This window comes from Hippoglossus stenolepis, chromosome 9 (assembly GCF_022539355.2).
Source record: "Hippoglossus stenolepis isolate QCI-W04-F060 chromosome 9, HSTE1.2, whole genome shotgun sequence".
NCBI classification, from domain to species: domain Eukaryota; kingdom Metazoa; phylum Chordata; class Actinopteri; order Pleuronectiformes; family Pleuronectidae; genus Hippoglossus; species Hippoglossus stenolepis.
This window is the reverse complement of record NC_061491.1, coordinates 24,083,757-24,110,833: the sequence shown is the minus strand read 5'-3', so window position 1 is coordinate 24,110,833 and position 27,077 is coordinate 24,083,757. Positions and strand designations below refer to the sequence as shown.

The 27,077-nt window shown below is 41.6% G+C and overlaps 4 protein-coding genes across 5 annotated transcripts; 1 reads left to right on the top strand and 3 right to left on the bottom strand.

Moving 5' to 3' along the window:
• Positions 1-7,703: 7,703 nt before the first annotated feature.
• On the bottom strand, positions 7,704-11,915 carry LOC124852405 (gamma-crystallin M2-like). 2 transcript variants are annotated; one of them, XM_047341331.1, is made up of 3 exons: positions 8,856-11,915; positions 8,096-8,341; positions 7,704-7,987 (listed from the first exon to the last, which is right to left on the bottom strand). In XM_047341331.1, exons 1-3 carry the CDS (start codon positions 8,886-8,888, stop codon positions 7,709-7,711), a joined length of 558 nt encoding a protein of 185 aa, XP_047197287.1. In that variant the 5' UTR covers positions 8,889-11,915; the 3' UTR covers positions 7,704-7,708. The 2 variants fall into 2 exon arrangements, with proteins under 2 accessions (XP_047197287.1, XP_047197286.1); XM_047341330.1 differs by lacking the exon at positions 8,856-11,915 and having other exon boundaries at positions 8,096-8,849.
• Positions 11,916-11,971: 56 nt separating this feature from the next.
• On the top strand, positions 11,972-17,848 carry inpp5e (inositol polyphosphate-5-phosphatase E). Its single transcript, XM_047341328.1, has 10 exons — positions 11,972-12,768; positions 13,583-13,706; positions 13,796-13,893; positions 14,084-14,208; positions 14,742-14,861; positions 14,973-15,080; positions 15,297-15,458; positions 15,562-15,677; positions 15,827-15,963; positions 16,186-17,848. The coding sequence occupies exons 1-10, from the start codon at positions 11,972-11,974 to the stop codon at positions 16,316-16,318; spliced, it is 1,920 nt and encodes a 639-aa protein (XP_047197284.1). The 3' UTR covers positions 16,319-17,848.
• Positions 17,849-18,322: 474 nt separating this feature from the next.
• pmpca (peptidase, mitochondrial processing subunit alpha) lies at positions 18,323-24,398 on the bottom strand. The gene is made up of 13 exons (XM_047341329.1): positions 24,293-24,398; positions 22,419-22,621; positions 22,243-22,322; positions 22,031-22,113; positions 21,802-21,896; positions 21,519-21,619; positions 20,830-21,093; positions 20,301-20,393; positions 20,089-20,207; positions 19,897-19,987; positions 19,624-19,686; positions 19,374-19,518; positions 18,323-19,283 (listed from the first exon to the last, which is right to left on the bottom strand). The coding sequence occupies exons 1-13, from the start codon at positions 24,337-24,339 to the stop codon at positions 19,114-19,116; spliced, it is 1,554 nt and encodes a 517-aa protein (XP_047197285.1). The 5' UTR covers positions 24,340-24,398; the 3' UTR covers positions 18,323-19,113.
• Positions 24,399-24,537: 139 nt separating this feature from the next.
• Positions 24,538-26,839, bottom strand: LOC124852416 (granzyme A-like). The gene is made up of 5 exons (XM_047341359.1): positions 26,524-26,839; positions 26,293-26,434; positions 25,614-25,752; positions 25,240-25,509; positions 24,538-25,144 (listed from the first exon to the last, which is right to left on the bottom strand). Exons 1-5 carry the CDS (start codon positions 26,585-26,587, stop codon positions 24,986-24,988), a joined length of 774 nt encoding a protein of 257 aa, XP_047197315.1. The 5' UTR covers positions 26,588-26,839; the 3' UTR covers positions 24,538-24,985.
• Positions 26,840-27,077: the final 238 nt, after the last annotated feature.

The window sequence follows — 27,077 nt, the reverse complement described above, 5'->3', positions numbered from 1 at the left end:
GAGAAGCAGTTATTTCCTCATTACACATTGACTCTGTAACTTACAGTGCAGTTAATAACTCCTTTGATCATCGTCGTCCTCATAAGGTTCGGTATGTTCCACTGATCCACACACGGGGAGAGTTCTAATTCAATCACTCTGGAGTGGGCTCTCCTCTCCGGATCACAATATGAAACTGATGAGCTGAGGTTATATAAAAGGGCTCAGGGGTCAGAGGTCGCTGTGGGTCATCAGGGCCTCATCAGTGTCTGTGCACCGAGACTCCCTGAGGTGGAATCGGCAGTGGAATCAGTCGACATGAGCTGGGTTCAGACACGCACTGAAGTCCGGAGGGGCTGCGTGTGAGAACGCAAAATGTCAAAGTCAGAAGTTTTCTTGCCAGACCCAGAGGAAAATGTTTGGAAAATGTGGGAGTGAGCGCATGTGGGAATACAGCAGGGGCACGTCTGTAAAATTCACAAGTAGCGAGAGGGCGTGTTGACGACGTTTCTGACATGCGACGGACGAGAAACTGGAAGAATACGAATATCTCAGGATGAAAAAGATGAGCCATGCACAGGAGAAGATGTCAATTTGAAAAGATATTTGAGAGTTTTTGATTATACGCAACGGACTTTATACGTGCTCGATCCCAGACGCCATCCCTGGTCTGAATCATTTTCCCGTCGTCGACAATCTCCTTCTGCGTTCCTCGTGAAGTTTCCCCAAGAGTTCATGTCTGAAAACGGCTTCTTCTTCAGCGACAATGCCAAAGCACCGAGATCTCAGAGAAGGACGACCAAGTATATCAAAATAGAATCGCACACACACACACACACACACACAAAAGAAAACTATTCCTGAAACTTGAATTTGAGCTCACTGTGATGCTGCATGGATGAAAATAAAGAAAAGTTCTGATGTTAAAGCAGAGACTCGATCTGCAAGTGAACTCTGCGCTCCCGGTGTTCTACGTGTTTATCTTCTCGACTTGCTAAGTGGCTAATGTGACAAAGGTCAGAGGTTAATCCGATGAAGCCGTCTCAGAGGCCGTGAAGACTTTCCTTAACCCCTTCACTTCCTCATCTGGACAAAGCCGAGTAGACAGGGAAAAGTTGATTTAATGGCAAAAGAAAAACAAACTCACCTTTTCAATCTTCTCGCAGCAGCTGTGGCAGCAAATCCCTGTTTTTATTTTAAAAGCTGCTATAATCAGTATAAGTATAATTAGTATAGTAAGTAAAAAATGAGGAATCCAACCCTTAAAAACATGAATTCATCATTTTGGCACAAGAGACGTTTCTCATCGGTCAAAGCTGGTTTGTGTTTTCCATGTTGGTGCTGATAACACTCAACCTGCTCATCATGAGGTCAGAGGTCGATGTCTGACCGCCGCTAACCAGTGCAGGGTGTGTGTGTGTGTGTGTTCGGTTACACAATGGGAACACAATAGTCCTGGCTCGATCCCATTGCTCTGTTCACCCAGCACTTCCTGGATGTCTGCTGTTACGAGCAGACGGGATTCCACAGTTTGTTTCTTTCCCAAAAAGCTTCCAACTGCAACAAGCTGGAGGAATAAGTCATCGAGGACAAACACTCAGCGCCGGAGCCAACATTCCTCCACCTGAGTTATTATCGGTGATGGCTGGAAACAGAGGAGGAAAGAATGAAGAGTGTGAATTCTTTAAAACTTTAGATTTATCTGAGCACAGGTTTAACTGGGCAAAAACATATATATATTTAACTTTAGTAGTTGGAATTTATGATTTTACTTCTGCTCTATTAATTTTAATTGATCAACCCATATGGATTTTTGGGGGTCGATGACAATATGATGGAGTAAAAACTTTGTGGTTCTGATTATCGAACCCTAATAACAAAGAAATGTAATTGAGGATTCATATTTTACAGTTTAACCATAAACTTAATGATAATTAACTATACAACAATATACAGAGCTTGAATATGATACAGAAAACATACATAATCATTTTCACATGAAATATAAACACAAATGCATCTTTTCCACATAGTAAAAATGTAAAATAGAAGTTTTCATGTCGGCAAATGCAGAATTGAAACAATTAGTTGATTTATTCAATCAATTAATGATTCAATTTGATCAATAAAACTAACAGTTTTGATGACTGAATAACTTTTGATGTCCCATTTTAGATTTATTCAGTTTCAGCTTCTTAAATGTCAGGATTTTGCTGCTTTTCGTATCGTATATGTTGGTAAAAAATATTTTAAAATAAATTAATAAAGGCCCCAAATCAAAAGGTCGTGAACTTGCATAGTTGGTTTTAATGTGCATTTACATTATGTATTTTATCATGTTTTCTGTGTCAAGGCCTCAGGTAAGTTTGTCTTCTGATTTTCACCTGAATGAAAAACCTCCACCTGCCAGAGAAGGTGAAAATAGAAAAATTAAGTAGTATCTAAGTATTAAAAGTATCTAAGTATTAAAAATATCTAATTTAAGGATTATTCTACAAAATGAATGAAGTTCATTCTTGACTTTGGAAACAGTGGTTTAACAAAACAATTTACAACCCAGCTTTTCTCTGAGGAACAAGGAAGCTACTGTCCTTGTTGTACCTCAGTTAAAGATAGTCATTAGTCATGGATTAAATATCTCAGCAGCTCATAAAAACAAGCTCCATCTCAGCTGGCTTCTTAAATTTCTGCAAACATGTTACAAAGGGAGTCCCCTTGGCCTGTGTGTGTTTGGACGGTCACGGCCGGCTGCAGTCGCTCCCTCAGCTCTGAGCTGCTGTGCCTCAGGTCTGTAACGTGTGCCTGCTGTCTGTTGGCTGGAGATGCTATCATGTGTGATTAGTGAACAGCACATCTGTCGGCACATGCTCCCTCTCTGTCTAACAGCCGTCACAGCTGGGAGCCGCCCCGAGGAGAAACACCCTGCACCTGCCTCCGTCTCCGCTTGATGTAAACAGGTAGAAAAAACAATCTGTGTGTGTGTGTGTGTGTGTGAGCAGGAGGGGAAATGTGGGATGTGAATGAAGGCATTTGCACGGATGAGATCAAGTTGTCAGGGGGTCACAGGGACGGAGCCCAGAGGATGAGTCATGTGAGGCCGGTGGGATCACATCCAGCATGCTGGAGCAGAACATCAGTGAAAACATGCTGATGTTTATCAGTGTTACACAATATTTCCAACAGAAAGTGGCTCCAGCCATCACACGAATTTACATATCAGTCATAACATGGTATTTACATATATCCAGATCTTTACCCTGGAGCATGCAAGTAGGGTGTTGTATGTTTGTATTGTGTGTGTGTGTGTGTGTGTGTGTGTGTGTGTGTGTGTGTGTGTGTGTGTGTGTGTGTGTGTGTGTGTGTGTGTGTGTGTGCAAAATAATTTAACGCTTGGATCAATTTTCACCAAACGTAGTGGGTTGATATCACTTTGGAAGAAATCTCCAGATTGTTTGTTTTTGGAGCTGAAAGGTCAAAGTTCAAGGTCAACAAAATATGATCCCAAAAACATTTTTTAGTTTAATAGAGGAATGATCTAAAGCTTATATTGATCAGAAAATGATTCCTTATCGTTTGACGTCATATGACGGGTTGAATTTATAAAGTCATGATGAAATAGCATAGCCCATCCAATGCTTTTCATTTAAAAATGAAAGTCTTAAAAATGACATTAAACCAGACTGTGCTGAACTATCTTCATCATTTGCAATTATGAATTTTGAGGGTTTTTGTGTGGACGTTTCTAAAATGGTCTTTGAAGTTGCCAAATCTAGTGAGAAAATCATTAGTCGTCACATTTATTATGCACCGTCTTTTTTCAGCGTTATTTCCAATTATTGGACGTTTTTGGACAATGTTGGCTGTTTATCAGGAAGACGTCAAAGTATGTTCAGAATTTCACTCTATAATCCAGCTGATAATTAAGATATGTCTCTCAAAACCTGTATATTTTGAGACATTGGCCACAGAGCCACAAAAACGTGGGAAAAACCAGTCCTCTTTTTCTATGAAGATTCACCAAACTTCTTTTTATAGAACCGCAAAAGAACCTTTATCTTATTTTGCAACTTCAAAAATTAATTCCCATCTTCACAACAAGAAAATGCCACGGGTGCATCAGTGGAGAAATCGTTTAGATTTTTTTTTTGTTGCGGTTTTCCGAGTCTCCACAGGTTGGGATCAGGGAGGGAGAAAATGGAAACCTGCCAAACGAAAGCGAGCTGTGATTTTGAAGAATCCCGCCTCGGGTTAAAAGACGATGACCCGAAGCCGACTTTGATCTGTGTTCATATCCAGGCTGAATAATCTGGGCTCCTTTGACCGCAGCTAATGATGTCTGTGGTGTGTAAGCACAGACTGCGGAGGGGGATCTGTAGCCACACAGGCACCTTTAATGAGTTTTATTTGTTTTGTTTTATCCTCCTCCACCTCCCGCTCACCTCAGTGCAGGGTAACGAAGAATCAGACGTCTCTACACCTTCGCGGGGCTAATTATCCGACCCCCGTGAGGATCATCTCACAGCTTCACCTAAAGGAAAAGAGATTCCTCCTCCTCTCCACATAATTCTATAATAACCTCCTTTGTTAGTCCTCATTGAATGTTGAGCGTCTGTCTGCTGCTGTTTCTAAATTTACTCGTGGACAAAGAGGAAGCGTGTGAAATCAATCCTGAGCAAATATTCTTTTGTTTGGCTTTTACTTGATAGTAATTAGTAGTTTCACCGAATCCCTTCTTCAAGAAACAAGAAACACATTTATCCACCAAGACTCACCAGTTCCATTAAATTCAACCAAGCAGCACCAAATTTCACACACTCATTGAAATCAAAAATGATGAAAATGTCTCATCTTGCAAAGTTTAGGAAATTGAAAAGAAATTCCTGGATCCGCCCCCTGATTCAGATCCACACCAAAATTTAATGACCAATACTAGATGACAGGTGATGACAGGCTAGTTTATTAACTGTTAACATTTTATATATGGGGACATAAATAAAATAAAACATGACATTTGAAGATGTAACTTCGACCTCTGGGCAGTTGTGGAGAACATTTCTCACCAGTTTCTTATGTTTTCTAAACCAAACAATTAATTAAATCTAGTTCCACCTCAACCAACTATTGCTAAGTAATAATAATCAAATAAATTATCACACTCACAGCGTTGAATACTTTTACTTTTGAATCGTTGAGTGTATTTTGTAACTGAATAACTCTTCACTTGCTGGTGATGGAAACGTTATATAGTGTTGAAAAGGAAGAGAAACAGGTTCATGACAACGAGGTTGGGAAATTAAATCCCGGCCCATCAAGGATATACTGTATGTACTGCGAATACTTTTTAACTTGAGTAAAACTTCCCCCAACTTTTGTGTTAATGCTGCACTAAACCAAACCGCGGCCTCGGAACGTCTCCAGGGCTCAGCATTAAACTTTAATCCATGTGTCCCACTTCAGAGTAATTTTCTCTCTCTCAGAAGTCATAATCACTGACGCGGACGTTTGCCTGGAAAGCGTGTCCTTTAGCGGTATCGGTCACGGCACTTCCTCTTTCACAATGCGCTCCCTATCTCTCCGTCGGACGGCAACTCCCAGGTCCCAGTCCATCTCCTCCTCATTAAGCATATGTCTCACTTTCCATTTCAGACCAGAGATAGCGAAGAAGCTGCACACAAAAGCACTATTTTCAGGCCTTTCTGCTCATCTCGTCTGAAAGTCTAATGAGAGCAGATCAAATATAACTGACACCGAGGGGAGACAAAGGGAGACGTAGCCCTCGGTGAGAGATGAGGCGAGGCAGAACAATGGGCCTGGATGTGCCGTCACTGCGGCGGTACGGAGCAGGACCAGTGAATGTAGATGATTCTGTAATGAGGGATTAAGTGGTGGATTATGGGTCTTTATTAAGATGTTTCTGATCCTCATTAGGCTGAATCTCATATCAGGGCATCGATTCCCCTCTCGCTCGCTGGATTGGCTGCTCTCTGGAGGAAGAGGAGAGAGGAAGGAGTGAGAAAGAGAGAAAGAGAGAGAGAAAGAAAGAAAGAGGAAAAGAAAGAAAGAAAGAAAGAAAGAAAGAGAGAAAGAAAGAGGCATGTGCCTTTAATGTGCTCCTCCGAGACATACAACTAAAACTGTCTGTATATAGGGATTTATCTTGTTGGAGTATATAAGTGAATGATACATTGTGTTAGCAGTTTATTAGGTACACCTAAAATCATATATAAAGATGGACGACATGACAGATCCACAAAAGTGAAGCCAAAGCGTCACGATCGCCATCTGGTGGCCGACTGAAGTAATGCTCATACACTCTGCCTCCTCCATGTTAATGGCTGGGCGATGTGTGATAATGTCATTGAATCTGATTGGTGGTGTGAGTCATCTGCCTGTGTGACTGCATTGGCAAACACACAGTCGAGCAGAAACATTTCAAAACAAATTATTCACATCTCATTGTCCTTCAGCGGCCAAACTGCAGCAGTGTAAATATAATCAGTGAATCCTGGCTATTCCAGTATTTATACGACACCGTCCAAGTTTACTATGTGAGGCTGTAGACACAATGGTTTACAGTTCACTCAGATTCAGACTAAACGTCCTCCTGCTCGGTGCAACCATTTCAGTATTTATAATGAGAAGGAGGCAGTTTGAGTCTGTATGTTTCACACATGGAAATCTACCGACTCCTGACACTTGTCCTACATGTAAACCTGTTTTTTTTATTTTAATGTCTGCTCTGCCCATAAACAACCAGCTTGGGTTTAACAGCTTGTGTGATTTCTATATCCACACAGTTATATTCAAGGCAGCCTGGAGCTTCTCACCCAAGTAAACACACTATGGAGCAATGTGTTGTTTTGCCAATTTTTTATTGTAGATATTTTGCTTTCCTAATTTCTCCCCCCAAAATAGCTTGTATTCATCAATGAGTCTCTATGATATTTTCACGAAAGCCAGACGTACCTGAAAGATTCAGTGTGTGGGATTTAATGGCATCTAGTGGTGAAGTTGTGTACACACAACCAACTGAATACCCATGGCCTCACCCTCACGTTTCACTGACTCCACCTTCTACTCTCTGATAGAAACACAGTCACAGACATAACACATTTTAAAACAGTGCCGGTCTGTTTCTGTGTAAAGACACCATCAATCTTATTGACCTGGCCAAGCAGAAGAAAAATGCTAAACTTAAAATTAAAAAGATCACATTACATTGCTAATGTTTTAGATTGTGCAGGTTTTTGGAATAAAAATATTTATGACAGATGGAGAGAATCGCTATCAGACATGCTCTTGAAAAGATGGTTAATGTTGGATTTGGGTCATTACAACTGTACAACCGTCATTTATGCAATTTTCGGTTTTACTGATTTTATTTTTACATACATTTTCTCTTTGTAATGCTATTTTTGTAATACGAAGACACACCCTGGTCTTCTTCTTCTATTTGGCAAGTTAGGTTTTCTATTTTACATGTTATACTTGTTTAAAAAAGATTTTGTATCCATTATTTATTTATTTTATTGGTCCTTAAGCGCATTGTACAAGTACTTTGTTTGTTTGTTTGAAGATTGTTCACAGTTGTATGTTCAGACCCACAGCTCAACTGACTGAATGAGGATGAAAAACCAGCTCTGAACTGTGTGAATGTGTGGAAACGCCCCGAGTAAAACAACAGGAAGCAGCAGTTTAGGTTTTGACAGTTTTATTCAGTGCAAAGAGTTTAATAGCAGGAGTCGGTGATGCGCTTCATGCTCATGAACCTCATTCCGCTCATGCCGGTGTTCATGAAGGTCCTGTACTCGCCGGGCCTCATGTACATCATCCTGCCTCTGTAGTTGGGCTGCTCGTACATCAGCCAGTGGCCCTCCATCACGTTGCTGGACTGGCAGTTGGACATGCGGAACCTCTCCATGATGTTTTCACAGTCGTCCATCAGCTCGTGCATCTGGCCGCTGAAGTTCTCCCTCTCGTAGATCTTCATCCTGAAGGAACCCCTGTGCTGTGGTGCAGAAGAGGAGCATTATCTTCAAGCTTTTCTACGGCTTACTATCACTTGGATTTCAAGCAATTTCAGTTACAGGGAATCTAGCCAGGTGTGAGATCTTACCATGGGGATCATGCGGCAGGACTTAACGCAGTCGCCGCTGGTGCCCATCATGCTCATGTAGTCGGAGTACTCGCCCCTCCTCAGGAAGTGCTGGTTGCCCATGTAGTTGGTGCGGTCGTACACCATGAAACAGCCTTTCTCCACCCTGCAGGACTGACACCTGCTCAGGAAGGAGGACATGTCGGGGCAGTCGCTCATGCACTCGTAGGTGCGACCCTGGAAGTTCCTCTCCTCGTAGAAGATGATCTGGAGGGATAGAGGGAAAGGCTTTGGTTTGGCAGTCGTGAGGTACATGAGAGGCACAAGTTCGAGTAAACCCAGTAAATATGGAGTGACATGAGTTGTGCTTCAGGCCCCATAAGTCAATCATTCACTCTTTAGCTTTATGCTCAGTTTTTGTTCTCCACCACCAACTTTTACGGGAAATGTCTTTTTCTTTTTTTGGATTAAATTCTCCTATATGTTTGTTGGCTAGATGCTAACTTTGTCTACTGTTTGTAGCTCTGCAGTTTTCGCTGCTTGCTACGACCAAAATACGCAACTGGATCGCCGAATGAAAAAACAAACAAATTAAATACCAAAACATTAAGCTAAAATACACTCAAAAACTGAAAGTAAACGGACAGGACATTACAAGTCCAAATGTTGTGTTTGTCAATATTTCTGCCAATTAAGCCATGTGCAGTTTAGTCATTGAAAGATATAGTTATCTTAAAGCAGTAACAATATTATAATAATATTATTGAAAAGAAGAACTTACCCTGCTCATGGTGTTCATTCCAGTGGAAGTCATTTTTGCTGGTCAGTGGGTCTCTGCTGTGGCTGGAGCTGCTGCGGTTCTTGCTCTTGCACTAAACTGTACCCTGCCTGGTTTAACCCTTTTCTTTTATACCTGCCGCCGTAGACTGGCCCTTTGTGTAAACCCCCTGAGCCAGCAACGACGCCATAGAAATGCACAGAATATGGAGGGATTGTCCCCCGTTTCCAGGGGGCGTTTCTCGCACAACACATGCTGGTCACAGAAAGGGGGGAAGGGGTTAACAATCGGGGGTCTCACCTTGACGTTGTTCTGTCATTGTCACAGACAGGGTTGTGTCAGCAAAAACATTTTTCCCCCCGCTGAATGTTTTTTTTTAACGTGGATTGATTTATTATCTGTCATTTGTGAAGTCGCTGACGTCGCCCTGTATTCACTGTTGTACATTACATGAAAAAAAAAACTATAGGTAAAAACAGAGTGATTATAAAACCCTGAATGTTAAACATTGTAAAAAGAGTTTTATACAATAAACAGCAAAAACTTGCCTGTGAAGTTATAGTTATTAGTTCACAGAGAAATATTGGGTTAGTGATTATAGGGTTGATCTTATTAAACACAAAACACATTGATACATCATAAACCAAATTCAGTAACAAAAGGAGTTATCTTCTCATGATTCCACATATACATTTTGAAACACATTCATTTGGTTGTCTTTTATTTTGAAATACAGTAAAATTAAATACAGTAATCCCCTTATCTATGTATTGAGGTCAGAGTTAGAAGGTTTCCCAGCCAGGTTTTATATCTGAACCGAGCAGCTCAGAAAACACAACAAACCCTGAGGCAAATGGATTAAAACAGCAGAACACTTCAGGTTTTTCACTTCTATCATCCAAGACCAGAAATCTGAGGCTGCAGTGGACACAGGCTCAACAAACCTGGACAGTTGGAAACTAGAAAGAAGCAGATGGTAAGATTAGAATTGAATGAGGGTGAATTCTTGGACCCAGCCCGTCTGTGTCACCTCTCAGTGTTGCCGGCAATGTGCATCCACTTATGGCCAAAATGTACCCATCTTCAAATGTCTACTTCCAGCAGTCACCAGATTTGTATCTAACAAACACTGGATATCTGCGGTATCGCTGAGAAATCTAAAGAAATAGAGATTTGAGGCAATCGGGTAAACACGGCTCAAGAGTCAAGATGTTTAAAGGGAAAATGAAAATTCACTCATTATCTCCTCACCACTATGCTGATTGAGTTTAGGCTAAAAACAATAGTGTAAATGACATTGTTTCGAGTTGAATTTGAGTGTCCAGCCTTACAAACACTTGGATGACAACACAATAGTGTTATTTTTACATTTGAAGAAGTCGTTATAATTTACTTAAATTGGATTGGATTTGGCTGCAAGGTTGTTTACCCCTGAAACTCCAGAAGTGTTTTATGGACCCAAACACTTCACCCACCCTCCATCGGGGGTGAGAGGGTAATGAGTGAATTTTCCTTCTTTTGTTTTAACTATTCCTTTAAGTTCTTTGCGAATAAGAAGAAGAAGAAGAGGGGAGGTTAAGCTTGCAGTTCCACTTCTCCTCACAGGATGGCGCTGTGACACTGACTCAGACTCGGCTGTGTGTCACCGTCTCCTCTTGGTTACTGGATCTTTGTTGTCAAACGTTGCTAAGGAAGTCAGAGCTGCTTCTGTAAAACTTAGCCTCACCGAGAGCAGACAGCTGAACACGAGAGGTAACTTCACTTCAGTGTGTAAACAACAACAAGACACGAGGACTGGAACATCAGCTGTTTATTAACACAACTGTAAAAACATCCGCTGTACACGTTAGCTCGGCTAGCTGCTGCACCGCTAACATGCACTAGCTTTGCTAACTAGCAGAGCTCTTGCTTTGCTAACTAGCAGAGCTCTTGCTTTGCTAACTAGTAGAGTTGTAGCTTTGCTAACTAGTAGAGTTGTATATTTGCTAACTAGTAGAGTTGTGGCTCGCTAAATTAATCCAGATTGATAAATAACGTCAGTATCTAAATGTGACTCGTTAGCTGAACGACAGCTAGCTTAGCACAAATCACTGTGTCTCTCTTCAGCTGTGTAGTTGGATAGCAACAGGGTTGTTGGCTAAGGTTAGCATTAGCTAGCTGCTATTGATCAGTCAACGCTAACTAACTAACTAAATAACTAATAGTCCATGTTGTCATGATGACACTATGTTTGTTTATTAACTGATAAACTACAGTACAAACTTTTATCGTGATTCTGTGTGTTGGATGAAGAATAACAAAGAATGAACCACGCTTCAGATTTGTTGCATCTGAGTTCAGGGAAACTTGATGAAAACAATAAATAGAGATTTGGTTTTTGACTAATTTGAAACTGGGGTTTTAGCTTCTCTGAGTTAATTTAGTCCAGATTTGATGAGTCTAGATCTGATCTGCATAAAGAAAAAAGCTGTGAAATTCCCCCTTTTCATTTTGTTTGTTTCTGTTTCAGCAAATTTAATAAAATTGTAATTCTTATTTTATTTTGTTACTATGTTTTAAACAGTCTTAAGCTCCTCTGACTTAATTTAGTCCCTATTTGACAAGTGTAGATGTGGTGTCCTGGATGAGGGACAACAAAGTGTTTCTCTCTTTCCTTTTTGTTTGTTTTTCAACACATATAATAGATTTTCCACAAATCTGAAGCTGTGATTTTAACTGTACTCTCTCGTCCAGATCTGACAAGTCTCACTACAGTGGTTGTGCTTCAATCTGCACTGAAACCTGCTTAATGTTAATTACTGTATAATAAAGCAACAATAAAGATCACTCATCACTCCACAGACAAATCAAAGTTATGAAAGAATAAATTATCTGGAGACAACTGATTACTAGTCTTTGATTTGACAGATTTGTTTTTCCAGTTAAGATTCCTCTGAACTGTGTGTGAAATGAAAGCAGCTTCTACAGTGTTTACATTCTTCCTGCCAACTGATGAATATTTGGCTAAATACATTTATTTGAACATTTTACTGAATCCCTTTCTGCTTTACATCTTCAGGTCTAAGCAATGAGAGAAGTTTTACCATCTGACCACAGCGGGTCTCAGACATGACGAGAGGATGACTGAGAATGGCGAGGACGGCGGCGTCCATCAGCACAGTGAAGCTCCTGACATAAGGGGTTCAGTTGTCAAGGACAGCCGGCCACTCAAGGCCCCCTTAGTAGATGTCAAGCAACCAAATGATGCCCTTAAACTCACTGCTAGGAACAGAGAGGGAGAGCTCATTCCTTACCAGCCTCGGCCGCCCTTAATACCCAGGCAGACAAAGTCCAAGAGGAGTGGCTCCGTTGAGGAGACGATGAGAAACAGGAGGCTGAGAAACAGCCAGGAGAGCCTGAGTGACCCGGCTGAGACTGGCTCCTCCACAGACTCGCTTAAAGACGACCAAACAGGACCAGATCCAGGTGGGTTCATCGTCAGTAGCGCTGCAGCCGTTAGGAACCAGGACTCCGGTGCGAGACCCCTCTCTGCCACTTCCACAGGATCCCCAGTCTTCCGGGAGCGAGGGAGCAGTCTCTCAGATTATGAGAGGAGGCCTCAAAGCCAGCAGAGCGACCCCACGGACCAGCGGGCGCGGTCCACCAAGGTGCGCCTGTCCCCGGTGCAACCCACGGGGCCGCTGCCCGCTCTGGAGAAGGGCTTTGTGTCAGCCACTTTAAAGGCCGCTAATAGGATTGACAGGGATTGTTTGGATTATGCCGTGCTGGCCAGAGAGAAGCTCGGGGAGAGACTCCACAGGAACCTGAGCGACAGCCGGCTTCTGGAGAACATGGGGTCGGATAGTGCCTCTGTCAACTCCATGAGGTCCACGTACAGCGTGCTCAGCCCCATCAGACCTCAGGACGTCAGGAACAGGTACAGTAGCAGAACACGGAGAGGATTTCGCTGGAGACTTCTTCAGGCGGGATGTGCAGCCTTTTTCCTACAGTTTTTTCTTTCTGGTGTCAGAGAATATTTAGAATACCGGTTTCTGCCGAGGCTTCCTAAGCTGCTAGTTTAGACGTAGGTTAGTGACACCTTGAGCCAAATTTAGAACTGGGTCTGTGTATTTTCATCCTTTGTATAATCAATACAGTTATTCATTTGCACATTTAGTTAACTTTGTCTATAGTGGGTCAGAGAGCTCTGACCAGGCTTTAATATCATTCTCATCAAAGGAAAGGTTACTATGCACATACACTTTAGACACAGTATCTTATATCTGCTATGAGACTTTTAGATTCAGTAGTCCCCTCTGCTTGGACGGTTTGGCTCAGCACAGCGCATCTTTCCTGATGGTGAGTTTGGTTCAACATCAGGACTGAGTGTTGTAGCGACACCAGCAGACTGTTAATTTCTTTCTGTGTGTGTGTGTGCGCAGTGCTCACATCTTTTAGAGAAAAGGGGAACGTGAAAGTGTGGAGGGAGATTAACACAGGATCTGAAGAGATGCTTGTTCAGCACAGTTTTTGACAGGAGGAGCAAAAAAAAAAACAGTTTTAGCCTAAAGTCTTGCTACACATTCAGAAGCCAGGAGGGAAAAGTCAGATGTTTGTTTTTATACCTTTGATATAAAATCTGAACCACAGTCTTCACTTCTCTTCTATTGTATATTAAGTTGTTATCAGTTAAACCCAAACACACTATGCTTCTAATAAAAGTGATAACTGTACCAACTTGTATTTTCTAGGAGTTTTCTGGAGGGCAGCGTGCTGGGAAGCGGTGCGCTGCTCGGGGCTGAGGAGCTGGACCGCTACTTCCCTGACCGGAGACTGGGCGTCTTCATCGCCACGTGGAACATGCAGGGAGAGAGGGTACGAGGAAATCGTGGCTCTGCAGCGTCTCACAAACCAAGAAACACCTGCACCAACTGGGATGTAACTGAGTTTTTGTCGTTTCTCAGGGGCTTCCAGTCAACTTAGACGATCTCCTCCTTCCAACTGACTCTGAATTTGCACAAGACTTTTATATTATTGGGGTTCAGGAGGGCTGTCCTGACAGGTATGATACACTTTGTTGGATTTTAGTCATGTTCACTGAATAAAAGTGCCTTATGTCATGATTGATTATTCTATCAGGGATGTAAACATAGCTCTAAACACTTGGTGTGTGTGTGTGTGTGTGTGTGTGTGTGTGTGTGTGTGTGTGTGTGTGTGTGTGTGTGTGTGTGTGTGTGTGTGTGTGCGTGCAGGAGGGAGTGGGAGACTCGACTTCAGGAGACTCTGGGACCTTATTACGTCATGCTGTACGCAGCATCGCATGGCGTTTTGTTTCTCACTGTATTCGTCAGAAGAGACCTCATCTGGTTCTGCTCGGGTCAGTGCTACTTCACTTAAAACATGAAATATAAACGTCAGTTTCAGGGGATTAAACTCGAGCTGAAACACTTTAGCAATAAGTTGATCTACAGAAATATATTTTTTTTAACAAAAATGCCCAGAATTGACCAATTCCACTTCTTGAGAATATTTGGTATTCGCTGATTTTGTTATTTATGTGATAGTAAACCGAATATTTTAATATTTGTGTGGACATAACAAGACATATGAGAACACCCCTTTTCTCTGTGGGAAAATGTAAAGAAAGTCTGATTGATGATGAAAATAAGTCCCAGACTCCTCCCACATTGATCCATGCTTTCATAAGTTTAGTGTAGATGAGATTGTGGAAAGATGATCATATTATTTTATTTTTAATTTGATGGTTTCACATTTAATCCACAGTTAGAATCAGTGTAAAAGGATTTTAATGTGATGACACATTTCTTCTCTGTACACGGCTCCTTCTCAGGTTTTTGTGTTTGAATCCATCTGATTTGTCACTAACCTTCATTCTGTTGACTGACGCAGAAGTGGAACACGCCACAGTCACGACCAGGATCATCTCTCAGATCAAGACAAAAGGGGCTGTGGGAATCGCCTTCACCTTTTTTGGAACTTCCTTCCTCTTCATCACATCCCATTTTACCTGTGAGTAGAAAGTGTGACTGTAGAAAGGACTGGTTATACGCTTCTACTGAAGTGAAGGAGGGATTGTGGCAGTTCCAGTGTTTCTAACTTGTCCATCTGTTCCTCTTCCAGCTGGAGACGCCAAAGTTTACGAGAGAATCCTCGATTACAACAAGATCATCGAGGCTCTGGCTCTTCCCAAAGGCCTTCCAGACACAAACCCTTACCGCTCCACGCAGTGTAAGTTTCCCCTTCTTGAAAGATGAGGAATCAAGACTGTTCCAACCCAGAGATTTAATAAACCGTGTATCATGATGACTTTAACAGCTGCTGCAGTAAACGTCATTCTCGTTGTTCAAACATGATATTTCATGTATTTAAGTCACTTTTAAAATTGTCTTAAAACTGTTAGAATTACATTTAAATATATTGAGATCCAGTCATTTTTAATTGCAGCTGACGTCACCACAAGATTCGACCAGGTCTTCTGGTTTGGAGACTTTAACTTCCGGCTGAGTAAGGACCGCGGTGAGGTGGAGACCATCATGAGCCGCACCACAGGAGGCGACATGGGCCCCCTGCTGGAGCATGATCAGCTCTCTAAGGAGATGAAGGAGGGTAAGCAGGAAAGACGGAGGGTTAGATTTCTGTGAAAAGATTTGTCCCAAATGGTCTTGGTGTGTTTGATCCTCACCCTGAGAATTTGATTCCGTTTCTCCAGGTTCTATCTTTAAAGGCTTTCAAGAGGCACAAATACACTTTCCCCCAACGTACAAATTTGACATCGGCCGCGACGTCTACGACACGACTTCTAAACAGAGAACGCCTTCGTACACTGTAAGAAGAAAAAAGAAAAACTCTCCGCTCTGTTAATTTAGTCATTAAATCTCCAAAATGAGTCAAATACAGTGTTCAGCTGCTGTATCTGGACTCAGGTCCTGTTAAATCTCCGCTGGGTTTAAGTTTTCTGTTGTTTGTGTTCACAGGACAGGATCCTGTTCAGGAACAGACAGGCCGACGACATTAAAGTGGTCAAATACAGCAACTGCTCCGGCATCAAGACCTCAGACCATCGACCCGTCATCGGTGTCTTCCAGGTCAAACTAAGACCGGGCAGAGACAAGTGAGTCACAGACAGTGTTAGTGGCTTCACTGTAAACGTGTTTTTTATAGGATCACCTTCTGTTGTAGGTCAATTAAAAACTATCTTATTCATACATTTTGGCCATTTGCAGATGTTTGGTCAGTAAGAATGTTTTTTCTGCCCTTTAAACTCGATGCTTAATTACTTTTTTCATTCTGACCTCATAACATCTGCTGTTCCCTGTTTACCTCTGTTTGTCAGTATTCCTCTGGGTGCGGGACAGTTCGACCGAGGCTTGTACTTGGAGGGCATTCGGAGGAGGATCAACAGAGAGCTGAAGAGGAGGGAAGCCATGAAGCACCAAGGGAGTAGCACCATCTGCGCCATCTCTTAGACCCTTAAAGTGGATTCTCTGGACCAGGCCAGACTGGAGCAGGCTGGACTGGATCCAACTGTTCCAGAAACAGGTGGAAACGGACCAAAAGGAAACCAGAGTTGTCTTGAAGTCCCGCTCCGGGGGAAAATCATGTTTTTATGTCCCCTTAGTGCCTTTTTATTTGACAGAAGACACATTAACACCTTAACACTGCAGTAAACAAATGAGTCTGAAAATAACGGATTTCGTACAGGCAGGTTTTGTGATGTCACAATCCTCAGAAACCATTCCTGTCAACTTGGGGAGGGGCTCAGCGGCTGGAAAAGGCTCAGCTACAGGTGAGCGGAGACTGGTGAGAGAGAGAGAGAGAGAGAGAGAGAGAGAGAGAGAGAGAGAGAGAGAGAGAGAGAGAGAGAGAGAGAGAGAGAGAGAGAGAGAGAGAGAGAGAGAGAGAGAGAGAGAGAGAGCAGGAGGCCTCACTTCACAGATCCTGCTCACGAAATAAGAAAGGGACGTGTAGAGTTGTATTTAAGCCATTTTAAGGCATTAAACCTTTTGAATATTTTATTTTGGGGAACAAAGAAGATTTTTTTGGGGATGTATTAAAGTACCAGAGTGGGACTTTAACTACACGGAACCAAGTGCAGGTTGTGGTAACTGAGCAGACTGCGCCCTCTGTTGGACATTCTGGAGAACTTTGTGTGTGTGTGCTGCTGGTCTAAGGGAGTGTCTGACTGTCCTTGAGGGCAGGGACCTTGAGGTCAGTCAGACAAGCAGCGATTCGCAGACACAGCTGCAGTCTGGCCTTTATTTATTCAGCCCCCTCTGCCCAAACACAACAGGTACAGCGTGGGGGTGTCATTGTTGCTTTACTCTTCAGTCACACGCTGCAGTGTGAGCTGATGTAACTGCATTTCATTTTCTAATTCATTTTCTAGCCATTTAAAAAGCATCATGAAACCCAGTGTTAAGGTTTTTGTCTGAATTTGTCATTATTGTTGAAATGCCTTGTGACTTAGGGAATCACACGTAAGTGCAGTCAACGTTTAGCTGCACCTCATATCACACTGGTCGATTTTTACCTTTAAAGAAGAAGAAGGGAGCTGTTCCATTGTTTCTGTCGTCGAGTCAAATGGCATGAAATCAGCTAACACTACAGGGATGCGGTCGTTACACGGTACTGTTGAATTTCAGGAAGATCAAGTGTATTTGACGTTTTATTTTTTAAGGAACTCACTTCCTGTAAAATAGACGGAGGATTTTATTTATTTACGTTATTGCCTGTCACACATTTTTCTCTTATAAGGCCAAGTGATCCTTTACAGCAGATTCTAACTCATTGCCTTAACCTCTCACCACCGTGCTGCGTAACCTCATATATACTGTAACCTTTCCACGTACTGTATGTCACATTAATGTTTCCATCATGAAGAGCAGTCGGCTCCACGAAAAGTGCCTGTAGGTCTTGTTTTCATTTCCTCTGGACCTCTTTGTCTTTTTCTATGTTCACCTGTGATGTCACAGCGTTAATAAACATTTTAAAACACTCGTTTGTCGGCTGAATTGTCGTAAATCACACTGCAACGCTGGAGCTTTTGAAATATATTGTTTTTATTTCAAAAAAATTATATATTTGATGGAATGGAACTGCAGTTGTTTACCAGTTGGTTTACAGGTCACATTTGTTGTATTGGCTGCATATTGTCAACGTGTGGCCTTCTCTTGCTTTTCCAGTTTTACCAAACCCTAGCTTTAACAGGCGACCTCCGAAATTTTATTTTAATTACGACTAAATTTCCCAAACCTAAGGTGTTTCTTTACTATTCTGTCATTATCAAGTGTATGTTCAAACACAGGACAGCATTTAATATTAACTATTCATGTGAATCCTCAATTTACTGCCACTTGTGTAATTACCACTCAAAACAAAAGCGACTTTGAATGAGTCGTGTCGACACTGAGGATCAAACCGCCCACTCCTCTAACTGTCCAGCCAAAAATAATTTACTGTCAAACCTCGCCTTAAATTTATCCCCTTTTATTGAAATCTACACGGACACCAACAAAAACATAAAATACAGAAAAAGGTTTGACTGTAGAGTTCAGTCTCTTCACAGAGCGTCGATCTCAGTCCACAGATGTACAGTTGGCCAGCAATGTCTTTACCACGAGTATCAACACTAACAATCACTGTGAATTGTGTCTCCTGAGCCTTTAGAGATTATGAAGTGCTTTTGTATAAATAGTACGATTTTTCAGTTTCTTCATCATCTGCTCTGGAGAAAAAAAAAAGAAGGTCTGAGTTGGAGCTCTGTGAATTTTTAAGAGCAGGAACGTCTGTAAAACTGAAAAATCGAATGGCTCAATAAAAAGTAACAGCATTGACAGTGCTGCGGATGTTACCCGTCCTCCTTTCGTCTCTATGCTGATTCCTCTGTGTAAAAACTAAACACATCGATACCGAGGTTTTTTTAAAACAGGAAATGAATACTCTTAACTTTGCTCGTGGGTGGGGGTTGTCCCTTTAAAACCCAACTCCTGCAAACCCTCAGCAAATAATGACGCGTGGCTTCATGCCCACCAAACAATAAATACATACAATCCAACCGTATGTAGACTACATCTGAGTAAAATGTACCTTCTCTTTAAAATCCACAGTCGCAAAGGTTCACTTGAGAGGATTAGCCCCCCCCTGGGTGAGCTGTGCGGAGCTCTGGGTGAGGAGGGAACACTTGATCTTCCAGTTCAGCTTATTTACAGGGATGTTTGCCAGTTCACATAGTGGTGGTGGTGGTGGTGGGAGGGAGGTGAGTCTATCGGAAGAGACGATACATGCGGGGCAGACGTCCGTCTTTGCTGGACAGGGCGGCCTGGATGTGCTCGTACGACGGCAGCTCCGTCAGGTCTCCCAGAGCCGCTACTGCGGGTTTACTACGCAGCATCTTGGTGGTCACTCTCTTAATGTCGCTGGCTGTCACGTTGCCTGGAAATTAATAAGACAAATAAAATAAGAATTCATTTTACAATGTTTTAGAGCCACTTTCCCAGTCAACAGATGTTTCTCAGGACTCACTTATTAGGTCGCACAGTTCATGTGGCAGTTTTCTCTTTCCCGTGGACAGAACCTGTCGTCCGACGTCCTCAAAAATAACCGGCCGCGACTCCAGGTTCATCATCAACATGGACTTGAGCTGAGTCTTGGCTCTTGCTAGCTCCATCTGGACACACAGGGGGAAATGTATAATCACTTACTTACTCTTTGATCAAGTGACAAGAGTTATATCACAAACTCCGTACTGGAGTTTCCCTGCGATGAAAGTTACCTCTCCTGCGTTTCCAGCCATTTGAATGAACTCTCTGGTTATTATTTCCACCATTTCCCGCACCTGAAGAAATGAATGTATGCAACAAATGAACAAACGAGCTATTAACCATTAACAGGAATGGTTTTCACTAAGACAACACGTTCAATACCGGTATTAGTGTGTGTATATATATATATGACATATCGGAGGAGGTAGCATTAAGGACCTTGACTAAGGGTCAAATTACAAGAACCAGAAGACACTCTGCTGGTGTCTGGGCTCAGTACCAACCTGTCTGGGGTCTGAACTGGCATGGATACACAGCAGACCGCTGTCCTCATAGCTGTGATGGTAGGAGGTGGCGTTGTACATCCAGTGATGCCTACAACAGATAAGCCAAATTAGTCACAATGAATAAAACCTGTTGTCTGGAGTTGTATTTGTGAAGCAAAGGCTGAAACTAAAATGCACAGAGATGCTGACCTGTTGAGCACGTTCAGGTAGAGGCGGGTGAACATGCCTTTACCGGGTCCTCCTGCTGAAAAGGAGCCTCCTCCACCCATCATCATGTTGAGCACTGCGAAGGGGATGAAGTCCTCCTCCTGGAAAGGGAAAAACAGGAAGCACTTCTTAAAAAGGTTTGTAGATAACAGGCATCACACAACTGACTGAAGGAAAGCTCCACAAACACCCACCAGGAAGGAGCAGCTCTCCAGGCCGATCATGATGTGGGTGAGCTCTGGGATCGGGGTGGGGCCGAGGCTCACGTCCGACATGTCCTTCTCCATCTAACAGGTGAAAAAAAAGATGTTGTTATTAAACCTTATATCTTATTAATAAATTAAAGTAGTGCTTGAAGCAGAATTTCCACTTTTAACTCAAATTCCATCCTTCGTAAATACAGCCAAAAAAGAAGATTTTCTTTAATAACTAAAAATAACTAACACTAGACTTGGACCAAATATAGATTAATTTGTCCATCAATATTTATCTACATGACAGCAAACTGTGTAGTGCCGTGAAAACGTTATCTGTGTGTTTTTGTATTTAAAGCATTAGACGCATTTTTTTTATGGTTGTTGTTCTGTTCCACATGATTCTGTTAATGTGAACAGATCTTTTATTATCTTTTCCACCATTTAAAAGCTGGAAACCTTTGCGCCTGAAAATACGTTTGGGCCCAAATCTGGTACAAAGATGTCAACAATAAAACCGATGAATCACCTTGACGATGCCCCCCGTGTACTGTGCTACGGACAGGTCCACGTTGGACACGCCGCTCGCTCCCCACACCGGCCTCACATCCAGCAGGTACTTCCTGGCACATTCCACCAGCTGCTCGTGCTCGATGCCCACGCCGGCCAACACCATCCGCTCAGGGCAGTAGTAGTTACTCAGGTAACTGTGAAGCATTTTCCTGTCGATCTTTTCCACGTTATCTGTGGGACAGAAGCGCGGCAGTCCGACCGTGTTGCCTCGATATGCAGCCTGGAAACAACATGTTCGAAGACACTTCAGTAAGACAAATTACAACTTTGGGCTTTTACTTCTGTTGTCGTGCAGTTACATAGAAACCTTTATATGACCAAGACGTAGTGGTGAGATTCTACAAACACGAGTACAAAAATAAACAAATATATAATGTGTTTAGTGGTGACATCTTCAAATTCTAACATTAGTTTGCCTCTTTGTTTGATGGAGTTATGAAAAGCTTTTTAATCTTTAATCTACAGGTTGAGCTTGACAGAAAACTTGTAAAAACTTTCTGACATGTTACAATTCACCCCAAAAAGCTGCAGCCCCCCCATAATTAACTCTCTGGGTGTTATAAGACACTGATAAAGATCTTGGATTATTCCAGGTTACTTTAACAGAGAGGTAGTGTTGTAGTGTCAGAACCATGTGTGACTCACAGCGTGGATCATCTCGGTGAGTAAAGGTTCAGGGTCCGGCCTCATGTTTAGGTCTTCTAACTCAAAGCGCACCACCATTCTGGTCATCTCAATCTCATCATCTGCATGGAAACAACACATTTCACTTTCACTCAAACACTGGTGCAGACACCTCGCAGGTGGTATAAACCTGTCCATTTGTTGTTGAGTTATTTTGCTTGCACTTACACAAACAAACAAACAAACAAACACACACACACACACACACACACACACACACACACACAGTCGTTATTTGACTTACCCAGTAGGCGAGGCTGTAGTACAGCATCAGAGAGAAGACTAACCACTGTATCCAGACCCTTCACTTCAGCAGACACTGCATACATGGTTGTATCTCTGCACAGGAAAATAAAACGCATCCCAAAGAGCTGTGTTACTAATAACAGAGGAAATAACAAGCTTCTACTTGGACAGCATGAATATACAAGTGTTAGACTTTACAACACTGAGACAGGTGAAAGATTTCCTACCTTGATGATTGGCAGTCACATATTCCTCCGTGCTTTTCCAGCGTCAGCAGGATTTCATCTTTGCTTCCATACTGAGCTGTAGACTTTGAGGATAAAACAGACTGTTGTCAACAGGAGTTGATGTAAGATGACCACCTTTTATTTTCTTTATTCGGCCTTACTGTTAACATAACATTTTTTTTGCCAAAGGAAGTACAAGTGGAAGTACTTACAGAAAAGGCAAGTTTCTCTACGAAATGTGCTATTCCACTTGGGTATTTTGCTTCATATCTGGATCCCGAGTTTACTAAAACTAAAAGAGAAAAAAAAAAAGAATCCTTAATTTACTTCAGCCAGATCCTGAACAAATTATAGAAATTAAAATTAGCATATGAATCCTGCAACTTACTTCCAACTGTGCAAAATTGACCAAACTTGTTTTGTGAAGCAACTTTGAGGCCATTTTCTAGAGTAGTGATCTTGGTCTCGTATTTCTCGTGACCATCCACGGATGCAAACACTGGCTTAGGGATCCCAGGCAGCGGCGAGGACAGGGAGATATTCGAGTATCTGCCGACGCTGCTGTACTCTCTGTAGGCGGCGATCCCAAACCTTCAAGTACAACAAAGAAAAGCATCTTCAAAATCCTCGCTCAACCTCAGGCAGTAGTAGAAACAGTACAGAGCTATAACGATTAATTGATTAATATTAAAAGAATTAACTGCTGCTCTATAGATAATCAACTAATAACTTTGAATAGGGGTGGACGATATGACAAAAAAATCTGTCAATATTGTTAATTATCACAATAAATGTCACATTGTGAATTTCTTTTAAATTTAAAGACTGATTGCTCTAGAGTGAAGGTTGTGGTTGTTTTAAACTTTCCTATACGAGCCGAAAATGACAAACAACATTTGAACATGACTCTTCACATGTGTTTTGCTACCTGTTCGCACTTTATTTGAAAAAATATGAAATGACTGATACACACACATGTGCAATAACTATACATACACACAGTTAAAGTTGTTACTTCATTTGCAACGAATGTCTCACTGCACCTTTGAAGGTATATAGTGTTAGTTTTGTATTTGACTGTTTTATAGTAACCTCTTTCTACCTTGCTTTTATTTTAATTGAACTATTGCACCGCTGAGCTGATCAGTTTCTTCTTTGTACTGTTGACCTTGTGTGGACACTTCTTTAAAAACCACAACTGAGCTTTACAACCTTCACAAAGGGAGCATTACCTTGATGTATTCACAAACTGAGTGGGGCTGAGACACTGTTTATTCTTTTTAAAAGTTACATTAATTTGATTACAAAAAGCAAGACAGGACAAACTGTTTACTCAGGAGTCTGTCCCTGTGTAAACTATATATACTTAATGGTTTAGCTACTTTCGGTTTTAGTTACTACTAAACTAAGTTAAACACTGTTTTAGGACTGTCACTGACTGGTGTTTTTATTATTCTCGATTAATCAATTCATCTCTAGGTCAATAATAATGTGAAGAAAAAAAAAATCCAGAACCAAACATATTGAATACACTATAAAAGAAGACGACAAAAAAATAAATACATTCACATTTGAGAAGCAGAATCTGGATCATTTTTACTTATTTTCTTTAAAAGAAACTAGAGCCGGGTGATAAAACAATTTTGATGTAAAGCAATTTGACAAAAGTCCACAATAATAGATATGAATTAGGTGAATGAATGTTAAAGCAGCTCTTACGAGTATTTAAGTTAAATCAGTATCTCTCTAAAAAAAAGTTTAAGTTTAACAGAGACTTAACATTAAAACCTTCACTTCACAGCTGTTCGGGACATTTAGCAGAGTGGAGGGCAACTAGAGATATTTGACTTGTTCATTAATGTGATTTAACATGAGGCTCAACATTGATTACGTATGTTTTATTTGGCTGGTTTTTAAAGTTGTTGCTCTCAAATCTTAGGTTCAGCTCACTATCAACAGACAGCAGCGAAGTGACGGAGCTGATGAACAACAGTAAATGAACAAACCGGAACTTTAAACTTCCATCTGTCTTCTACACCCCCCATCAACAAAGCCACTGACAGCCTCCTCCTGTTTTCTAACTGTATCAACTCTTTGATGCAACATTAGCTCAGCCTGTTAGCATCGTGCTAACCGAGGGAGCTAAACCAAACTGACGAGAACGTAAGAGTCGTGACACTGAACACGCGCATCGCGTTGTGTTGACGGTGATTAAAAGAGTCTGGTGACGGTTTACAGAGACGAGTTTAAACACGTTGTTACCTCTGGACACGACTCCAGGATCTGCACCTCGACATGTGAGTCGCCATCTTCGATCTCCTGTGACCGGAAGTCAACCCGGATGAGAATGATGAAGTCAACACGAGCACTTCCGCTTTGGACAAAAGATACAAAAATAAAAACTCTATTTATTTGATTTATTTCCATTTTATCACAATTATGTCACCACAACTAAGTAAATGGTATTATTACTGTTGTAAAATTGTGGATAGAGAATTGTATCCATTCTTCCCACAGAACGACTTCAGCTCAGCTTGATTTGGCTTCATGAGGTAATTCCCCTGCATCCAATGAAGACTCCATCTCTGTCGTCACTACAGTGTTTTGTTTACCAGGCATCAGAGCTGAGACTCATCGAATACTTCATGGCCCAGAATTTATCTTTATTACAAACATTTTTCCACAAGACTTGAGCTGAAGCCTCAGTTTCAATTTAGGCTCTTGATGCAGGAAGTGGTGAGTCTGTCTGGTTGGCATCAGTCTGGTTGAAGGACTCAATAATGTCCCTTTGGCGATTTGCTTTCATGATAAACACGTGTCTCTCCAGTTTAGATTTCAAAATAAAATCACCTTGGCCTGTTTTATTGCAGCAGAAGCAGAAATCTCCCTCGTATCACCTCACATAGAATTGGTTAACATGGTCGCAAATACAAAATCCTTCACAGCGGGTGCTCATTAAATGTCAGACTTCTTCATTGTCTCTTTGATCCAGCTGAGTTGTTTCACTGTGAGATACGAAAACACTCCTGGTTTTTTAATCCGGCCAAACATAGATCCGAAAGAAGTGACTCCAACCAGCCCTCCGCTGCACATCAGTGGGCCTCCTGAATCCCCCTACAGAGAAAACCACAATCACTGACAGGCAGTTCAGACACTGACAGGAGGGACGGCAGTTAAATCCCTGCCAACAAACATTCACTGTTACTTACATAAAAGACGTCAGCTACATTTTTCTTGTCTGAACCGGCACATATCATGCTGCTGGTGATGACGGGATGTTTGTTGTAATCAGAGTTGCACTTCTCTCTGTCGACCACAGTCACTTCGCCGGACATCAAGACGTCGGACATTTTCTTAACATCCTTGTTTGTTTGGCCCCATCCTGCCACCATGCAGCTGGTCCCTGCTGCCGGATCTTTGATGGCATCATCCAATTTAAGACACTTCACCGTCTTGGTTTCCTTCACAGGTTTTTCAAGCTGAAATAAAAAAAGAACAAAATGTATTGATGTTGACTATCTTCACATATATTGGTTGATTGTTCCATTTATTCATTAACATTGATGCTGTAATGTTATTTTACCTTGAGCAACATGAGGTCATTGACCTTGGTAGCTGAAACATACTGGGGATGAGGAAAACGCTTCTTAACGTTTATGACCTGCCTGGAATTATCTTCATTTGCCTTGATGGAGTGCACCCCCAGCAACACGGTCTTAATTCTGCAAGAGCAAAAAAACAGTATTGTGTTTGATTACAATTCACATAACTGTTCTGCAAGCTGATATTTAAAGTGTTTTTAGATAAGATAAGATAAGATAATCCTTTCTTAGTCCCTCAACAAGGACGGCAGCAAAGAGGATATTCAGAAATAGACACCAGTGAAGTGATGATTAGTAAACATAAGATACTTATAAGTGCAAGGAAACACAAATGAACTAGTATGTAAACAGAATATATACAGTGGGAGAGTATATGCCTCATTAGATTGATCGTATTACAGTGATCATGTGCGTCCAGTATGATAAAGTAACTGTGATTAAGTCATAATTAGTTTATGCATTCAGATCATGTTAACATGTTATTTTATCCAACACATTTGCATCGGCAAATAAATCTGAGAGAAACATAATGCTGCATTTTTTATAACCACGTAAAATTTCTTAGATTTTAACCAGTACATAATGTCTTTTACACTGTCTGTTGGAAATGAAGATTATTGTTGCCGCATGTCCTGAAATGTTATAATTATGGTAACGCACTGTCCACAGTGGAAAGCAGTCAGGACCCATGATTTATGGATCAGTATCCCTCCACAGGCTGGTCTGGTTCTCAGAAGCAGAGCCATGTACGGCAGCGAGTGGGGCGTCACTTCTTTCCCATTGATAATCTCAGAGCCATCACCTAAAACCAAAATTCAGATGATACATTTAAAAAAAAGAAAATAGAAAAAGTAGTAACTGAAATATTTAAATCAGAAATATTCTACTCACTTGAGTGGACAATGAGGAGGACCATGCAGGAGAGGAGACCGGTGAAAGCCCCCAGGCAGGACATGTCTTCTTTTCTCTCTCTTTGATGTGATGGTGAGATGCACTGAAGTCCCCCTCAGTGCTCACACTCGTCTTTATGTCCTGAAGTCAAAGGATGTGGTCTGACCATGGAAACTCACGAGTCAGCACATTGGACGCAATCTTGACATAAGATCTGATGTGAACCATCTCTGTGCAGAAGTCTGTGGTAACCGCTGTTATCATTGACCGCTCATCTGGTCGGGTGGAGACTATAAGTGATGCAGTTTTTAATCAGTACAAAAATGTAAATGTAAAACAGGCACATAACACTAACAGCTAATAAACTGTGGGATAGCAACCAAATATGAAAACTAATCAGTGAGCATTAGGCATGGTTCCTATAGTCTTTATACTGGATCAGCTTCACCTTTATTGTACAGGTAAGAGAGTGGTAATACTTTCACTAACTCTGTGTCAGAAAGAAAATACACATCATGTTCTTCAATAATCTTCAAATGAACAGAACACATCAA

Coding starts and splice junctions, on each gene's coding strand:
- LOC124852416 (XM_047341359.1), bottom strand. CDS start 26,587: ATGTCCTGCCTGGGGGCTTTCACCGGTCTCCTCTCCTGCATGGTCCTC. Junction 25,753..26,292: donor ACTGCTTTCCACTGTGGACA/GTGCGTTACCAT, acceptor TTGCTCTTGCAG/AATTAAGACCGTGTTGCTGG. Junction 25,145..25,239: donor ATGTAGCTGACGTCTTTTAT/GTAAGTAACAGT, acceptor TTTTCTCTGTAG/GGGGATTCAGGAGGCCCACT.
- inpp5e (XM_047341328.1), top strand. CDS start 11,972: ATGACTGAGAATGGCGAGGACGGCGGCGTCCATCAGCACAGTGAAGCT. Junction 14,209..14,741: donor CCTCATCTGGTTCTGCTCGG/GTCAGTGCTACT, acceptor TGACTGACGCAG/AAGTGGAACACGCCACAGTC. Junction 15,964..16,185: donor CTAAGACCGGGCAGAGACAA/GTGAGTCACAGA, acceptor TCTGTTTGTCAG/TATTCCTCTGGGTGCGGGAC.
- pmpca (XM_047341329.1), bottom strand. CDS start 24,339: ATGGCGACTCACATGTCGAGGTGCAGATCCTGGAGTCGTGTCCAGAG. Junction 19,519..19,623: donor TGGCTGGAAACGCAGGAGAG/GTAACTTTCATC, acceptor CTGTGTGTCCAG/ATGGAGCTAGCAAGAGCCAA. Junction 19,284..19,373: donor TGAACTGTGCGACCTAATAA/GTGAGTCCTGAG, acceptor ATTAATTTCCAG/GCAACGTGACAGCCAGCGAC.
- LOC124852405 (XM_047341330.1), bottom strand. CDS start 8,389: ATGTACCTCACGACTGCCAAACCAAAGCCTTTCCCTCTATCCCTCCAG. Junction 7,988..8,095: donor CCTGCCGCATGATCCCCATG/GTAAGATCTCAC, acceptor TCTGCACCACAG/CACAGGGGTTCCTTCAGGAT.